This window comes from Ostrinia furnacalis, unplaced genomic scaffold, assembly GCF_004193835.3.
Source record: "Ostrinia furnacalis isolate ACB-3 unplaced genomic scaffold, ASM419383v2 OfSCF1217, whole genome shotgun sequence".
Taxonomy (NCBI): domain Eukaryota; kingdom Metazoa; phylum Arthropoda; class Insecta; order Lepidoptera; family Crambidae; genus Ostrinia; species Ostrinia furnacalis.
The window spans coordinates 447,818-466,818 of record NW_021131456.1 but is presented as its reverse complement, the minus strand read 5'-3'; the positions used below and the strand labels follow the sequence as shown (position 1 = coordinate 466,818).

Sequence of the window (19,001 nt, the reverse complement as noted above, 5' to 3'; positions counted from 1 at the left end):
CCGTGATACATTAAAACTGACATAACAAATGGGCCAATTAATGTGAATATCAGTGAATTTGGTCACCAGCTAACATGGTTCCTGAAAGCATTAACAAAGAAAAATGTATTAGGTATCAGATCCGGCAGAAAAAGTCCCTAGTATTCAGAAATATTTTTTTATTGCAACACAAGGCAGGTATTTGACCGCAATTAAAAGAAAGATAGAAAGAAAGATAGAAAGAAAGAAAGAAAGAAAGAGAGAAATAAAGAAAGAAAGAAAGAAAGAAAGACAGAAAGACAGAAAGAAAGAAAGAAAGAAAGAAAGAAAGAAAGAAAGAAAGAAAGTAAGAAAATATTTATTGCAGTGAGTTACAGTCTAGGATGGTACATAACTGCCCTGTAAGTGCCTATTCATTATCTCCTTGAAAAGGCACGGATTATAGTGTTCGGGAAAGACAGCAGCAGGCAGTTAATTCCAGTAGCTGTTCGCATCATGAAAGAGTTATCGATTTCGATAATTTATTATTACTTACTCGTAGATAACTTCAGATAACACTCTGAAACTAAGGCTGGGTTGCACCATCTTACTTTAACTTTGACAAACATCAAAAATCTGTCAAACTTCTTACAAAAAGCACCGGTTATAGTCATAGTTACGGTCAAACTTAGGTGGTGCAACTCAGCCTAAGTAAGTTAGGAAACGGAGAAGCTGTAGCTTACTTTCTAAAGACATTCTAAAACTTCTAAAATATTACATTTCTTTTATAAACTTATCCTTTGCTTAATTTTTTTAATCTCTTTTCAGATGTTCCAAAATCTTTACAGATTACTTAAACCAGTCCGGTCTAGTTTTATGAATCTTCAAGCACACTATAGTGCGTCTAGAGACCATACCAACTAGCAAATATTTATCCTACAGCAATTAAGTACTATGAGTCATGCAGCCACTCATGTGGTTTACAAATAGAAGGTACTGCCGGCTTTGATCACACGTCAGCATACCCCGCGAGCCCCGCTAACGAGCCATCGACACATACAGAGGTATTTGCGGAAGGCATCTGATTCTTTAGTCTTGAAAAGATCTAGAGACTAGAAAAGATAGTAACTTACTTTTTTTTAATGCCATATAAATACAAATACGGTACATGAGACAAACTTGATGCCACCAATCTCTGCCAGTTATGTTGTTAACCAAGTTTTTAAGCTCATGGGCCTTCGAATTCTCTACATATACCTACAGCAGGTCTAATAGCAGAGAATAAGTAACAGTCGTATGAGGAAGTATACTAGTAAAACCTAAGTACACAACAACACCTATACAACACCACTTATGTAGGTATTTACTCTATTTTTTGAGCAAATAAATAATTTGAATTTGAATTCGACTTTATTTACAATAAAATTGACATCGAAGTTTTCTTAAAATCTAATAAAATTGATAATATAATAATTTCAAATTGGGCATGTGAGCGCTTTGGATCTATCTGTATGCTCACTTGCATTTTAATTAATTATATAAATAAAAAGTAGAGCTTTTCCAAAAAGGGGGTAAACCTAACAAATAGTAAGTATGGGCATCACATTTAGTAGGCAAAAACAGAAAGGTCACTTGTACCGAACAGACCATTGTTTGCAACAATTCTGGACGTCTTTTTAAAATAATTTGAATGTGTGTGCAAATGCTAACTGAGACTGAAAACATAATCTTAATAGTTCCATCGATTTACTGGCACAGATACAATCAAAACCAATCGGAGCTCGAATCAGCGATCCCGGAATAGTACAGCATCGCAACATCAGTCAATCAGCGGTCAAAACACAGCCAGATCTGACAAATCTTCCTTGAACGTCTGCAACTGTTTGGTTACGTTAGATGATGCTTCCTCGTTGCATGTTTAACCTCTGTATTCTAGGATCCTGAGAATCGTGTATAGTTCTTGCAACTCACGAAGACGAGGGAGCTTTGTTTGTGTGTGTACGTGTACGTGCACATAACGATAGTGTAATGTCTATCAAAACTTTTGAAAAACGAACAGTAGCGAGCCACCACACATGTAAAGCTCACTCGATTTACGCCCGATTCCCATAATTTGATCTTCTATCCAAAGATTTTAGCAATCTTTTTTTTCTCGTTCTCTTATTTGTTTTTCATCCATCAAACCACAGAGGTTAGTGAATTGCAACAACTAACTAGTTATACTATGAGCATGAGATTCGCTGGCCGCAACAGCGTATTACACTTGAAAATTTCGACGGGTTCATCCAGTGTCTAAGTAGCTCAGATGGAAGAGCAGTCGCCCGGCAAGCGAAAGGTCGTGGGTTCGATTCCCGCCTTAGAAATTTCGATATTTTCAAGTTATTTATCGTCACATGAAGTAATCATTCATCATCATCATCATTTCAGCCATGGGACGTCCACTGCTGAACATAGGCCTCCCCCAATGCTTTCCATGTTGATCGTTGGTATCGATTGGTAGCGGCCTACGTCCAGCGCTTCCCTGCTACCTTTACGATGTCGTCGGTCCACCTTGTAGGTGGACGTCCCACGATGCGTTTTGCATGAAGTAATATCTTCCTTAAAATGTAGAAAGAAGTTTTTCCTGGTGACAGGATCTTTGTCGAGTGTAAAGGCCTAGCCTATCTCCCACCACCCTAGTTCCCACCACTGCAACTCCTGTTTAAGCACCCGGTGCCCTTTTAAGCACCCACTGGGCCGGGAATTCCTAGAGTTATACTATAAGTTTAATTTAACTCTTCACTGTTGTCCAAAATAATACCTTCTGATCATAAAAATATCTTGATATGCTCACACAAATTATCACCAGAAATAACTCATAAACTGACAATTAACTCTAACTCAACAGCTCGCGAAAAAATTTATCGCTTCCTACTACATGCACCGGGCACCTTTAATGTGAACCAAAGAGAAATATCACGAATTTAAGGTTCAGATAAACATTTTTATTTTTATGACTACAAAATACAAATTCATTACAAAATATTATTTTATTTTACACATACAGTTTTGAGAAAGTAATTTTGTATTTGCTGGAAAGCAGTGAATTGCTTTAATTTGGCTTTTCGTAGCACAGCAATATTTACTTAAGCGCCTTTAATTACCTGTTATTTTGTTAAATAAAATATTGACCATTTAGAATCAAGACTTTTGATTATTTGATTAAATAAAAAAAAATCTGTATTTTTATTTGTATGCTAGGATTTTCTAGAGGCTTTGCTTCGCATGTTTTTTCCACAGATCCTTTCGTCAGTTAACTACCATGGAACTGACGAAGGGATGCATGGAAAAAAGAATACTAACATGGTCTTTGCAAATGGTAATTCACTCCGTCGCGCTTAACTTTTCCCGACTTCAAACCGGTTAGAAACAAAAATAAACGAGTTCAAAATAAACGGCGATCATTGTCGCCTCTACGCGTTTAGTTTTCATCGCCCGTCTTATTTATAATGCAGCTGACATCAACCGATGAAAATTATTGCGACCATTCCGGTCGTGAGTTCCCGCCATTATAGCAATTAGTTGAGTGAGATGTCCGCCCGTGGACGCACGGGTTTATGACCAATGAAAAAAGAACTATTTGTTTTTAAAACGCGCGGGAAGTCAAACATGTTTTATTGTCTGTGGTTGTGCTAAAAAAAGTTTTAGTTTTTGAAAACCGCGTTTTTTTTTCTAGTACATTTTTTTAATCGAGATTAATGTAAACTCGAAAGTTTTTGATTGACAGTGATTATTCAAATGTTTGTGAAAATGTGCTGTTGATGATATTTTCAGGAATATAGATTATTGTAACTTCAGTGTTTGTTAAGTTTGCGAATCGTGAGAGAAGAAGTTAGTGTGTATTGTTAAAAGTGTTTTGTCGACATTAACAGAATAACAACGCAACGTGATGGTGAATAATACGGTATACCTGCCTTTGCATATTTATTTTCAACACTAATGCTTATTCAGTGACTCTATTAATATGGTTAGGTAGTTAACTACTAAGTTAGTTTACAACTAGTTTCTAGTTTATCATAAATTGACAGAATTTACAATCAGTGCGTTTTCGATTTAGTGTTTAGCGTGCAATGGTATGCAACACCATTGAAGTAATATTACTACGTATAGAACAGACATCGCGAACAAAATATGTACAGTGCGGGGTGCGGGGCGGGAATTTGACGGACAGCTGTCAGTCAAATCTATGACTATCAAGTTTCATAATTTATGGCGATAAAATCTGCACCAGAAAATGTCGTACTTCATTGATAGGATTGCACGAATAGTGACGTTCCTGGGGTCGCCTCATCATAGACATTGTGAAACGATTGTGAAAATAAACAAATCGGCTAAATTGTGTTAAATTTTCATGGTGCTCAATAGCAAAAAGGTTCAGCTACTTACATTATTCTCTTATTATTTTCTTTCTGTTTCTTTTTATGTGGTGTACAATAAAGAGCATTTATTATTATTATTATTATTTTCTTTTATTATATTGTGCGTTTCCTGTAATGTAATCTAAGCTCCCCTCCCTTAGACTAAAATTAGCCCTCCTAGACAAGTGACAAAACGTAGCAGTTGAAACATTCGAAATCACTTCGCTCTGCCGTTTTTTGGTGTTAGTTACTTCACTCTGTGATGCGATTTTAAAATTACAACTGGCGATTCCGAATTCACAACTGAGGGGACTGAGGCTAATCGTGTTACTTGTGCTACAAGTGCGTATGGGCTTCATACTGATGCTTAAGCCATTAATTATTTTTCTTCCCGATTAAAATCTAATGTAATCGATAATCGCCTTGAGAATCGTTAACTGGTATTTTCTAATTCGATAAAAAAATTACCCATCTCTAGTTTAAAACTGTCATCCAACAGCGCACGAAATATTATGAGTTATAGATAATGATACCATTACAGAGGCGACACTTCGTTTACGTTTAGTTTCTGCCTATTGAATTGGATACTGTAAGGAAACATCGTCATCATCATTTTAGCTACTGGACGTCCACTGCTGAACAAAGGCCTCCTCTAATGATTTCCACATCGCCCAGTTGATAGTGGCCTGCACCCAGCGTCTTCCTGCTATCTTCAGTCAGTCCATCTTGAGATTTTAGAAAAATTCCCACTCGTCACGGTAGGAACAAAGCTAGGGATGACCCACGCCTTCACTCCAGAACCAATAAAATAACTGAAAGTCAGAAACTTTCAGTTATTTTATTGTCTCTATTGTTAACTATCTCAGTGGTTGAGTACACGTATAATAGCTGTGAGGTAGAAGTTACGGGACTATTCCCACCTCTCCTTTTCACCGCTGCATCTCCTGTGTAGCTAGCACCTAGACTAGTTGATTTAAAGCCAAGGTATATCAGTTTTTAGGTAATGACTTAGTGCATCTAAAAATGTAAAACTTTCTAGTTTTTTGTAACATTGAAAAATCTAAAAAGAAGCATCATTTTTTTTACCAAGTGTTTCTAAGAAATTTAAATGGAAGCTTTTGATGACAACGTATTGCTTACTTTTTCAGCTGTCGAACGAATCACTTTTATACTCATAGGTCCTGTACATCGGTAGATTTGGTAAATAAATGAATCCATCCGGACTCAGAAACTAAAAAAATTAAAATAGCTGTAATTTTTTAATACTGGATTTGTCGATTAAATTGATCATATTACTGCGCCCTAACGGGTCGGACACTGGTGACCAGACACACTGTACAATTATTATAATTTTAGCCTATCTCGTGAGCTAGGTGTCAATAATTAGGGTGATTTACTAACTAACCAGTCGCATACGAACAACAGCAGTGAGATTCAAACAAGTTTGATCCATGATGCCGCACGACTATTGTGTGAGCCCACCCGTAACCCAAGCTTATTTAGCTTAACACAAGGGGCTGGACGGGACTATTAGTAATTTGTGCAATACAAAGTGCTTATAATCTTTAAAAAAATCTTTTTATTGCTGTATTTAACCTTCCTTTCGTATACTAATTTATGCGTCAGTGTCAAGTCTGCGATTTTTATTCTTTGAAATTTTCGTAAAATGGCTGCCGCCGCGGTGACGCCTTGTAATTAACAAATTAAAATTAAATTAGTGTTTTAAAGTGCATAAATGTACAACTTAATGGTAAAAAGTCATTCCTTGATTTTTACTTAATATGTATCTGGAGTTATTTGAACAGTATTTTCGTCTATAGGATGGCATATTTCAAAAAACAAAACAGCACTCAAGCGTGTTATCACAGCAACCGCTGAGCACATACTAATTGAATTTCGGTCCGTGGACCTATTTACGTGCCAGAAACAGTCTAGTTGACATGTCTTCTCTAGTACGTAGTACATTATAACTCAATGTGCAACACTTCACGCAAAAGTGTAATTTTTGACGGTCTTGTCGTAGGAAAGCCATTTATTATACCAGAAAACCAGCGAAAAGGAAAACGTCTGTAGTTCTGCAGATAACCAGTTTCAGTAAATCAAATTTTATTGCGCGTCTTGCTGAAATCTAAGCAGATCTTAATAGTCTCGTGTTTCTTTGAGTTATAAATTGGAACTTAGGTTTAATCAAACAAAAGTACTTCCATGGTTACGTAGTACTTACAAAAACGCGTGTCGAATTTTGCTGCATTGCGAAATTGTTTATAACGAGAAACTTAAATCATCATTCTTGAGTAATGTGCAATTTTGTCGAGTTTGCTTTACTGTTTAAAGTAAAAGGTGAGCCCTGTGCACAGAACAATAAAAAAAAACATAACCCTCCTTCTGGCGCAGTCGGGTAAAAATGGCTCACCGACGGTTTCGTAAAACTTGTACCCAGATGCCGCAATTATTGCGATAAAAAGATTTTGTGTGTGAGAGGAGAGACTAGACACTACTTTTTTTTCAATAATTTTTTATTGTCCACAGGCATCGTCTCAACCAGCCAGTGTCCTCGGGGTTTCGCGCAGACCGGCCGAGGCAGGGAGCACGAGCAGCCGGTGCTGCCGCCTCTGCACCACCCTATCAGAGATGTAAGTTTATCCTTTACAGTTGTAAATAATAGAGATGTAGATTTTTTTTTGCAAGTGACTGTACCTTTATTCGGAACAATAAACAATGAGGGTTATCGTTTTTATACTTAACAGTTGGCACCCCTGGCGATTGACAGGATCTTACTCTACAGTGGCGCCATCTTGATGAGTGCAAATGCGATAGTCCTCCTACCACTTTAGCGCTCACTAGTTGGTGCCACTGTCTTCGCTACCTACTAGCAAGTGACGGGACCATACTCTACAGTGGCGCTAACTGGTGAGCGCTAAAACGATAGCCCTCATTACATGTTATGTTATTGATTTGTGCAGGTAATTTACAAACTAAAAACTATGATAATATACAAAAAATACAATATTTACAAAAAAGTAAAATAAAAGTTAAATTAAACAAGTATCCCCAATTATTTTACAACTCAATACAGGCTGAGTAAGCTTACGCCAGCCATTTTTCGACATAGGTATAAAGAAGGGGTGGAAAGGAATAGTAAACAGTCACCACTACTAATTTTGAACATTACGGCTTGTGACCAGAAAAGTTTTTAGTATCGTGTTGCCTATTTTTTAAAGCTCTACAGACCTACATTTTTAAGTGTCCATTACTTTCGGTTTGTCCGCTTTACATTGGAGGGAAGTCGAACCTGAACTTAGAACTCGTCCTATTTTTTCCTGATTAATTTTGATGCGTGTCCAATGACAGTTTACTTTTCTCCGGGACAAACTTGACCTTCGTTAGTTGGGTTTTTATTGGCAGTCAAGCTGTAAGGTGGTGGTGGGAATAGTTCTGTTTCATTTTTTAACCCTTATACAAAGAAGCAATTACAATTTTTTTCAAGGAAATTATGCTTATGTTATTTATTTGTCACTTACTGCATTTTCATTAGAATTACAAATGAATTCGTTTAATGTTGTCTGCAAGAGCGATTGGGAAATTATCACGAACGGGAAAATGGGAATTGTCTACGGGAGTATACATTGTATCATAGCAGCAGGTATATTTCCAGGGGACCCTATGCGCGCGCAGCACGTACTCGCCGCTACAAGCGCTCAGCGAGAGCACGTGCCGGGACCACGGCGCGCAGCCGGCGCCCCCGCCGCAGCCTCCCAGGGTCCAGGTTGGAACTGTTCATATTCTACCTCCCCAGGGGACCTTATGCGCGCGTAGCACGTACTCGCCGCTACAAGCTCTCAGTCAGAGCACGTGCCCGGCGCCCCCGCCGCAGCCTCCCAGGGTCCAGGTTGGAACTGTTCATATTCCACCTTCCCAGGGGACCTTATGCGCGCGTAGCACGTACTCGCCGCTACAAGCCCTCAGTCAGAGCACGTGCCGGGACCACGGCGCGCAGCCGGCGCCCCCGCCCCAGCCTCCCAGGGTCCAGGTTGGAACTATTCATATTCTACCTTCCCAGGGGACCTTATGCGCGCGTAGTACGTACTCGCCGCTACAAGCCCTCAGTCAGAGCACGTGCCGGGACCACGGCGCGCAGCCGGCGCCCCCGCCGCAGCCTCCCAGGGTCCAGGTTTGAACTGTTCATATTCTACCTTTTATTCGTCTCTTGTTAATGTAATGTAATGTAAAGTATTTCATGCTTTTTGTACTTTTGGATTGATCAATTATTTTGTGGCGCAGCTTCCACAAGCTGGGAACCGAAATGATCGTCACCAAGGCCGGAATTTGATGATGCTTTATTGTCTTTTGGTCTGTTTCTCAACTCACAAGCGCCCATCGCAGTCTTTTGATTTCTTTTCACATAATATTTTGGTCGCTGGCGTTGTGATGTAGGGATTTTATCATTGATGCTCACTAGTTATTCTGAGATTCAGTAGTTAGTAGTTTTCTGAGATGACCTTGATCTCATCTTGATTGTCTTTTTAAACGTCCAACACTGTCCTTGGTTTGATCAACTTTTAGTCCGTACTTTGTTGTTTGATTTTATCTTAACCTTAACCTTCTTTACCCGGTGTACTAATTTGAGCACTATCTACTTGTCGAAGGCAGTCACTCTAAGCCTCATCAGCAGTTTTCTCTGCAGGTGTCCTCGCAGAACGTCACGCTGCACTCTGCAGTTGCAAGATGCACCGCGACCTTGGAGCTAGCAGCGCTCTGGCGTAGCTTCCACGAGCTCGGAACTGAAATGATCGTCACCAAGGCTGGGAGAAGGATGTTCCCAGCGCTGCAAGCTAGATTGGGAGGGCTACTGCCGAATGCGGATTACTTGCTGCTAGTCGATTTTGTGCCGCTGGACGATAAGCGGTATCGATACGCTTTTCACAGGTGAGTGTTAGCATTTTCGAGAATAACTTTATTTTGCTTTATCTAATGCTACTTTTGATATTACCATTCCTTGATGCCATTCTTACATTTGCTTTAGTCATGGTCACACAAGTGCATATAACTAAATTAAAATATCGTTTGAGTCCATGTACTGAAAGTTTTAAATTTCTGATGTCAATAACCATTGTATTTTATGGAAAAGCATCAATATACGTCATTATTTTACCCGTAGGCTTAGGACGCGCGCTACCACAGAATAAGTAATAGTACCAAGCGCTACGACACATTTTTATCGATTTTAAAGTCATACATTTGTCGTCTAAAATTGACGATTAGATTTTGTCATGGCGCGCATCCTAGTTTGGCAGGCTTCTGATAAGCATCTCAATATTTAAACTCATATCAAAGAAGTCTAACATACATTGTTTGTCCAGCTCAAGCTGGGTAGTAGCGGGTAAAGCGGACCCAGTGTCCCCGCCACGGATCCACGTGCACCCGGACTCGCCTGCGCCCGGCGCCCACTGGATGAGGCAGCTCGTCTCCTTCGACAAGCTCAAGCTCACCAACAACCAGCTGGACGATAATGGACACGTGAGTTACTGACTACTGACAGGGTAGTAGCGGGTAAAGCAGACCCCGTGTTTCCGCCGCGTAAACTGGATGAGGAAGCTTGTCTCTTTCGACAAGCTGAAGCTCACCAACAACCAGCTGGACGATAATGGACACGTGAGTTACTGACAACTGACAGGGTAGTAGCGGGTAAAGCAGACCCCGTGTTTCCGCCGCGTAAACTGGATGAGGAAGCTTGTCTCTTTCGACAAGCTGAAGCTCACCAACAACCAGCTGGACGATAATGGACACGTGAGTTACTGACAACTGACAGGGTAGGAGCGGCTAAAGCAGACCCCGTGTCCCCGCCGCGTACACTGGATGAGGCAGCTCGTCTCTTTCGACAAGCTGAAGCTCACCAACAACCAGCTGGACGACAGTTTATAGATGATGAACTGATGATGAAGTTCTTGAGTGGCGACCACGAGCTGGAAGACGTAGCGTGGGCAGGCCTCCCACTAGGTGGACCGACGATCTGGTGAAGGTCGCGGGAGGTACCTGGATGCAAGCGGCGCAGGACCGGTCTTTGTGGAAATCCTTGGGGGAGGCCTTTGTCCAGCAGTGGACGTCTTTCGGCTGAAACGAACGAACGAACGAACGAACTGATGATAGATGATTTGTAGGTGCACCAGTTGAACTAGAACGAAACTGTGGATCAATAATTATGGACATATTAAGATCCCAATAGCTTATCCAACTGTAGATAGTAGGTAATTGCAACTGAACCTAAAGTTGAAGCATAGTTATTTTCGAAAATAACTATGCTTCAACTTTAGGTCTTTCTATCTAGGGATTGGGTGTTTTCTGTTTGACCAAAAAATATTAGGAATTGAAATGGAGATCAAAGGCCCATGCAAATGGAGGCAAAATTAGAAAAGTTTTCCAGAATTACGTATTAACTTTATGAAAAAACGTCTTTTTGGATGGGTTTCGAGTTGCTACTTTAAGGAGACATTTTTATAACTAGGCGACAAGTTCAGCTCGTGTTAAATCAAATTTATTGTTATGTCACCTGTGGCAGGTAATGATAAAGTATTTAAGAGATTCACGGTACATTTTCCCAAATTCGTAGATAATCCTGAACTCCATGCACCGCTACCAGCCTCGTCTGCACGTGGTGTACCTCCCAGCGGAGGGTCAGAGCGCGGCGCCGGGCGTGGTGCCCTTCAGGACCTTCGTCTTCCCTGAGACCGGCTTCACGGCCGTCACCGCTTATCAGAACCATAGGGTGAGTGCCTTGTGAATATTTACAGTTTTGTGCTGTGAGCTTGAAATCGGTCGCAGGCTGATGACAGAAGATAGGTACCAGATAAGCGTATGTGTAAGACAGAAGGAGGATAGCTATGTCAAAGAGAGTATCTAGTAGAGGTACCCGGGGTGGTCCCCTTCAGGACCTTCGTCTTCCCAGAGACCGGCTTCACGGCCGTCACCGCTTATCAGAACCATAGGGTGAGTGCCTTGTGAATATTGTTTTTAAAACAGTTTCAGTTCTGTGCTGTGAGCTATTAGCGATCGCTATGCTGAAGCCAGATGACAGGTACCAGATAAGCGTATGTGTAAACCAGAAGGTATCAAGGCAAGATAGTTATGTTTAAGAGAGTATCTAGTAGAGGTGCCCGGCGTGATCCCCTTCAGGACCTTCGTCTTCCCAGAGACCGGCTTCACGGCCGTCACCGCTTATCAGAACCATAGGGTGAGTGCCTTGTGAATATTGTTTTTAAAACAGTTTCATTTTTGTGTTGTGTGAACTTGATAGCGGTCGCTAGGCTGAAGCCAGATGATAGGTTCCAGATAAGCGTATGTGTAAACCAGAAGGTATCAAGGCAAGATAGTTATGTTTAAGAGAGTATCTAGTAGAGGTACCCGGGGTGGTGCCCTTCAGGACCTTCGTCTTCCCTGAGACCGGTTTCATGGCCGTCACCGCTTATCAGAACCATAGGGTGAGTGTCTTGAGTATATTGTTTTTAAAGCAGTTTCATTTTTGTGTTGTGTGAGCTTGATAGCGGTCGCTAGGCTGAAGCCAGATGATAGGCACCAGATAAGTATCTATATCTAGCTATGTGAAAGAGAGTATCTAGTAGAGGTACCCGGGGTGCCCTTTAGGACCTTCGTCTTCCCAGAGACCGGCTTCACGGCCGTCACCGCTTATCAGAACCATAGGGTGAGTGACTTGTCATTCATCATCATCATTTTATCCACAGGACGTCTACTGCTGAACGCAGACTTTCTCTAATAATTTCCAGATTTGCCGGTAGCCACCTGCATCCAACTTCTCCTGAAATTTCTATAAGGTCGTCAGTCCACCTTTCTCCAATAATTTCCAGATTTGCCGGTAGCCACCTGCATCCAACTTCTCCTGAAATTTCTATGAGGTCGTCAGTCCACCTTGTGGGTATAGTGTGGGCCTTGTGAATATTGTATTTAAAAAACTTACAGTTTTCCGGTAAGTCTGATAGTTATAGCCTGATAGTTTGAGATGCGACTCTTAACGCTAAAAATTAAATAACTAAGCCTGATAGTGTTCTCTATAATACGAATTCAGAAGGTACCTGATATCTTATGTTTAAGTGTGTACGTACTACGTGTTCAACGTTGATAATTTCAGTACAATTTCTAATGTATAAGTTGAATATTCACATTTTCGTTCCACGTAAAATGAAACTAAACTTATCTTTTACAGATAACGCAACTAAAAATAGCGAGCAATCCGTTTGCAAAAGGGTTCAGAGACTGCGACCCCGATGACTGGTAAGTCCATCTTTTTTTCTTGACTAATCTAACTAAATATGTTACCTACTCAATATCATTTTGTCTTATTTCGAAATGTAAGTACCTCGATTTAAAATGTTATTAAAATAAACTTTGAAGACACCTACATAGTAATTAAACGGACAGATGAACACAATTATCCTGCTTTCGCCTCCGAGATTNGTGAGTGATATAACGGTCTTTAAATAAAAAATCCCTTCATCTCCTCAAGCCATAATTATGGCTATAGTGGGGAGTATAGGCTAAATCCTTCATTTGTTTCTGGTAAATTAGAACAGATTGTGGTCCTGCAGTTGGCTAAATGACCTGATTGATACCCTTGTTTCTGCCTTGTATAAGAGGAACGAGCCTAACTTATGCTAGCCAGACATGGGTCTTTACGGAAAGAGTAAAAAACAAAATCTCCTCTTGTCAACACGCAATGGAGAGAAGTATCTTAAAACTAAGAAGAATACAAAAGACTAGAAACACAGACATCCGTATGAAAACTAAATTATCAGATGCTCTTAAATTTAGCCTAAAGCAGAAGTGGAACTGGGCAGGTCATTTGGCAAGATATAAAGATAAGAGGTGGACCTATCAAACAACAAAATGGCAAGGCCCAAAAGGCAAAAGAAACGTAGGACGGCCGAAGAAAAGATGGGCCGATGACATAACAAACAAGGCAGGGAAAAATTGGATGCACATAGCCAGCGACAGGGAAAGGTGGAAAAAGATGGAGGAGGCTTTTACCCAAGTGGGGCCACAAACAAGAGATATAGATTAATTGAATCAAACTGTAAAAATGTGGAATATAAAGCTTAAATCTCTTCGGCGAAAACAGGATAATTTAGATCGAACTTCACTTGGTAAGTTCGTTTGATCATTCAATTATAAGGAAACTAAAATTATTTTACGAACCATCAATTTCAAAGTTTGAGCGCCGCCATTTTTTCTTTTTAGCGGGAGCGGGAAACGAGGCATGTCCGCCATAACTGTCCCCGTAACTCTTTACTCTATGGCTGCGTCGTAAAAGTAAATTGTCACCGGCTGTTGAAACTCTATGTCCTTGCGTTGTGAACAGTTTTAGTTGGGACATTTTGTTTTGTAGTGCGTTGATTCATTATTGTTGTGACATGGAGGATGTTACAGAAATGTGGCTTCGTTTATTTAAACATAAAAGAGTTTTATGTGGTTGGGGTAAAAGTGGTGGATGGATTGATAGTTTATGAGCGATAGCCACAGGGTGGTCGCCGTGGTGACATTAACTATGAGCGCTCTAGCTACAGGGAGTCGTTTGATTAAAATATACTCAACATCAAATAAACCGCACCTTCCGCGACGCGAACTTTAAAGATTTTCTTCTGACACAATCATGGTGCCCCAACAATATTGGTGTTATTTGAAAGCCCAATCAATATCCTTAAAGAAAAACACATTTAATTTCTTAATAAATGATTAACATATACCATAAAAGTGACTTGAAAAAAGACCTCACTTTGTGCTCACCTCTGGGATCAATTACACCAAATTTTATGGTTATAAAACCAAATAATGATCACACGTGTCCTCTTTAACAGATGGGTAGCGATTCATCCCAACTTAACAGTTTTATAGCCATAAAAGTTGGCTCAAGCGTAACTACCTATTTTTTGAAGAAGTGACTCTGGATCCTTCTAAAGACACATTTTTGGGGTAAACCCCTTTCCTTTAATGAAATGAAGTTTAGAACTAGGCTTTCAAATTGTGCCAATATTGGTGGGAAGTGGGGATGCATACGTTTGAAAATGCTTGTCGCGGGAGGTGCGATTTATTTGACGTCGAGTGTATATTGAGCATAATAAGAACGTTAAAACTAAATCTACAGATCTAGCACCTAACTTACTCAGTGCCTGAGGTATGGGAGCAACACGGGAGCAAACGTGTCAAACGAGACTTCAGATAAGCTTTAGATTTGTATGCTCTGTCAAGTCATAATATTATGTGATTGTCACCCCTTCCTTGCCGCTCAAATACCGCTAGTACTGACTGAGTTAGCACTACACTTATACATAACATAGTCTTTAACATTACATAACATTTTCTTTTTAAACCACCAGGCCTAGGCACTCCAAAATACTAGTGTAGGTATGCCTAAAATTACAACTGTTTCACCTGCATATAAAGACCGAAAGAAAGAAAGAAACATTTATTGCCATGGACATCACAAAAGACAAAAGAGGTAAATAAAAAAAAAGCAAATAAGACAGAGATGACATAAAACATACAATGGAAGAGAAAGTAAACTGAGCAGTGCCACCCTGTCGCACATCGATGCCCATCGCAATGGGACCCCACTCAGCATATGCCGTGGCCCCCGGTGAGGGCCACGACGCTGGTTTTCAGTGTGCCCCAACTGTGGTGTGTGTACTACTAAATCTTCTCCAAAATTAGCTAAGTCTACACTACATAGTTTTGTCTAAACTTTACATAAACATTAGCAACCAATCAGTAGACTTTGTAGCTGAATAATAGTGCTTCTGGTACGCTTCAGCTCGCTATTGGTGCATAAAATGGGTGTTTGTGTTGGCGTGTGGAACGCTGCTCGTAAAAATGTATACGGGTTGGTTTATGTAATGCAATGATCTAATTTTGGTTGTTACATTGTACATTAGTTGTAGGTTGTAGGTGTTACGTTGTAGATCTCCAAATGATATAATAGTTATTGTAACTTCAGTAAGTTACATTAATTTAGAAATAAAGTTTGGGTCTTTTATCTACTCGTTATCTAGGAACTCTAAGTTGTACAATATAGCTACTTAGGTATTATTAGATGGAATTGGAGTTAAAACTTAAATACCTGCCTTTATGGTCTAAAAAGTACTATCTAAAACTTTTCTATTTTATCAATAGTTGACTGATAGACAATGCATGTTACAATTTTGCGCTTTAGTCGTATATGGATTTGGGAGCCCTTTAGACCTGTCACACACTTAAAATGTAAGTCTTCGGAAGCCTACCTAATTAAGTTTCTACAAGAGTTTCAAAAACCCTTTCTCAGGCTCTTACACAAGCTATTTTAAGTACCCATTAAACTTTTACAACTAAAACAATGTAGCCATAAGTACCATAACCATTCAATGTATNTGCGACATATAAACAACGCTACCATAAACAAAGATTGTTTACCACCGCGCGTTACTGCCGTTCTGGCCGCTGCATTGGCTACTCGAGGGAAATTAATTCAGCAGGCTGTACAAGTTTGTAGCTGACCAATCACTGAGTTGGAATGTGTATTCTTCTTTGCTGTGTATTTGGAAAAAAATAAAATTAATGCTATATTGATTGCTATGCCGTAGCCGAAAGACACTCAAAATAACCTTCAGATTCTTTCAAGTATTTAACCGATTCAAGTTTCAAGTTTTTAAAGTTGAAAAAACTTTAAAAATGTACTTACTTAGTATTATTTGAGTTAATAAAAAAAAACCTATTTCTTTTACTTTTTAATGCACTGATTAAGGAGTTGGTCTTATTTTTTGCTTACATTAATTTTTGTTTTGTTTTTAACCGACTTCCAAAAAAAGGAGGAGGTTATCAATTCTTGTAGTCATCTATCATAGTCATCTAGCCTAGGACTAGAAACAAATTATGTGCTAAGATAAACTAAGTTTATGATTTTAAAAAAGTTATCATAAGATAGCAATGACAGTTAATTAGCTCTCTTGAAATATGACCATGATCCTTGCAGCCCGCCCAGTAGGCGGGGTCGTATTACGGCCTCCGTGTTAATCCTCTATTTTGACAGCCCACGACAAATGGCTATCGCACGACAGTCCCAGATATTAATCGATCTCACCAGGAAGACATTCGAGTTTATAATTCAAGTTTTTTGTCCCGTTCCGCCATCCTTTTTTGTCCCGCTCCAATGTTTGTACATGTGGCGATCAGTTTTTTCGCTGTCTTCGGCGACGTAATAAATGGCCGTGTTTATTTTTGTAAGACTTATCTAGCTTGGCTTTTAGTCATTATAAGAAACTGAACTCCCATTCATCAGTTTTTGTTCTGATTTTCGGGGAATCGGTTGATTGATTAATTTATATTTTTACAGGTTCACTTATTGGTAGCAAAAACTAAATTATGGATCGTAGAAAAACACGGATGTTTGAAAATTATAAATAACTTGAAAAAATCGAACTGCCTAAGGCGGGAATTGAACCTCAATTAGTTTGAGATGCGACTCTTAACGCTAAAAATTAAATAACACGGATGTTATTTAAAAAAAATGTTTATATTCGGAATTAAGGAGTAGGCAGTGTTGAAATTGAAGCGAAAAAAGCCCTAATAATGTTGTCACTGTTGAATTTGTAACCCCATGTTTTATGGTGAACCCATTCCTAGCATGAGCATGATATATTTAACTTAGCTTTGTAGCGGTTATCGGGAAACTGGGCAAACTTGACCGTCACTGGATAGGTTTTTGTTGGCGGTCAAGCTGTAAATCCTTACTACCCAGAAGTATCAGCGATGAGAGAGATGGAAATAGTCCTGTTATAGCATCATTTTGCGTTCTAGGAACTAAGAAGCTCCTACTTGTAGTCTTTTATCGGTTTTCGCCCCCCATCATGGTAGTAAGTTTCAAACATAACTTTATTCTTCTAGTCTCCCAGTACGCATTTACAGGGCAGATATTATGTACCATCCTAGTCTGCATCCCATTTAGCACCAGGTGCGATTGTGGTCGGCCTGCCTTTTTACCCATAAAAAACATCTTTTCATCGGTTTATACTCTCATCATCGTCACCTCAGTCTCAAATGCACCATTCTCCTTCCAGCCCTCCCGACCAGACTCAACAGCGAGGCACTCCTAGACGCCGTGAGCCGTCAGCCCCGGAGCCCTGCCCTCAACTAAGTCAGCCGTATGCTGCGGAACCCAGCGCGTGCGGACCTTTGTACGCTACCCATGCTCATCCAGTACGGTAAGTAAAAAGATCTATTTATAAAAACTGCTGCCTCCTCAACCCGTCTGGCTAGCCATTCTGAGAGTGGGTAGTCAATGCGAAATATCGCTCAACACGTCATGTCTGTGAACAGGCGCTGCCTTCGGGGACTGGTCAAGGAAAGATATACCTGACATAAAATATATGTATCAAAACGCAACATTTAACCTAGAAATTAGCACGGCACTAAAGAAATATATTCAAAACTGCCACGCGGTCTCGTGCTAGATGGGCGTCTTAAAGGCCACCTTCTATCAACGCGAGCGCGTGGTAAGTAACTTGCTTCTGAATGTATGTAACTTCCTACTTTTTTATATTTTTAAACCGGCAGACAGTGGTGACTGAGTTTGTTGCGGCGCTTCTTCTCAGCACTTGCCAAATGTTTGTCTCGAAGCGCTGGTAGGGCAAAAAAAGAATGAGACATGTGTAGGCTCCTTAAGAGCATTTGACGATTTGCAAGAACTAATTTAATTAGTCTAAACAAATAAAGAGAATTTTGATTTTTGATTATGATTTTGAATGTGCATGTGTCAAAATGTCCTTAGGGACCGGCTGTTAGTGTCAAAATGTACATTATCAGCATGGTTACAATGGAGTGTAGGCCAAATCCTTCATTTGCTACTGGTAAATTAGAGGGTCATGCTGCAGATGAGACTAAATGACATGATGATGATGATGGTGATAAAAACTGCTTATTCAAGCGAGCTTTTAATCTCCTCTATGTACTGGAGAGGCCGATCTCTAATGATGTTTGACTCTGGTATAAACTTTCACTCATAATTTCAGCCATAGGACGTCCACTGCTGAACATAGGCCTCCCCCAAAGATTTCCATAGTGACCGGTTGGTAGCGGCCTGCATCCAGCGCCTTCCTGGTACCTTTATGGGGTAGTTGGTCCACCTTTTTCAACCGTCCGTCAAACTTTCACTGATAGGGTTTTATTTGCGATCAAGCTGTAGATTCTGATTGCACAGAAGTTGCAATAGTAGGAACCATAATCACGTACAACAATGTCCCAATCAAGAGTCTAATGCCCGTTTTCACCATCAATCCCTCATTTTTAAGTGACCCCTATACACACACAGTGACACATACCAGGAAGTTTGTTTTCAAAGGGGTTACTTAAAAATTAGGGAATGATGGTGAAAACGGGCATAAGTGCGGTTTAGATTGCTCTGCTTAAACTTAGTAAGAACGAGAGGTAGAAATAGTTTCCGAGGCTTGCAATGTCCTAACTACACTTTTGAAGTTTGTCTCAAAAAACAAAGTGATCCAAAAAGCGTAATGTAGTCAAGCAAAAAAAGTCAAATTCAGCATAATTCCAATTCCAATCCAAGAGTTGAGTTTGCGTTAGTTGTGAAAATATTTTAATGTAAATGAATATTTT

General features: G+C 40.0%; 1 protein-coding gene across 5 annotated transcripts in view; it reads left to right on the top strand.

The window, feature by feature from the left end:
- The window catches only part of LOC114351876 (T-box transcription factor TBX1), a 38,482-nt gene that overhangs the window by 18,153 nt on the left and 1,328 nt on the right, over positions 1 to 19,001 (top strand). For 2 of the 5 annotated variants that reach the window (XM_028303222.1, XM_028303221.1), the window contains exons 2-8: positions 6,885 to 6,988; positions 7,999 to 8,121; positions 9,028 to 9,281; positions 9,716 to 9,872; positions 10,963 to 11,118; positions 12,571 to 12,638; positions 17,450 to 17,593. In XM_028303222.1, the coding sequence (XP_028159023.1) occupies positions 6,885 to 6,988; positions 7,999 to 8,121; positions 9,028 to 9,281; positions 9,716 to 9,872; positions 10,963 to 11,118; positions 12,571 to 12,638; positions 17,450 to 17,593 (1,006 nt within the window). The remainder of the gene's footprint in view (positions 1 to 6,884; positions 6,989 to 7,998; positions 8,122 to 9,027; positions 9,282 to 9,715; positions 9,873 to 10,962; positions 11,119 to 12,570; positions 12,639 to 17,449; positions 17,594 to 19,001) is intronic. The other 3 variants (XM_028303225.1, XM_028303223.1, XM_028303224.1) reach the window with 3 other exon arrangements.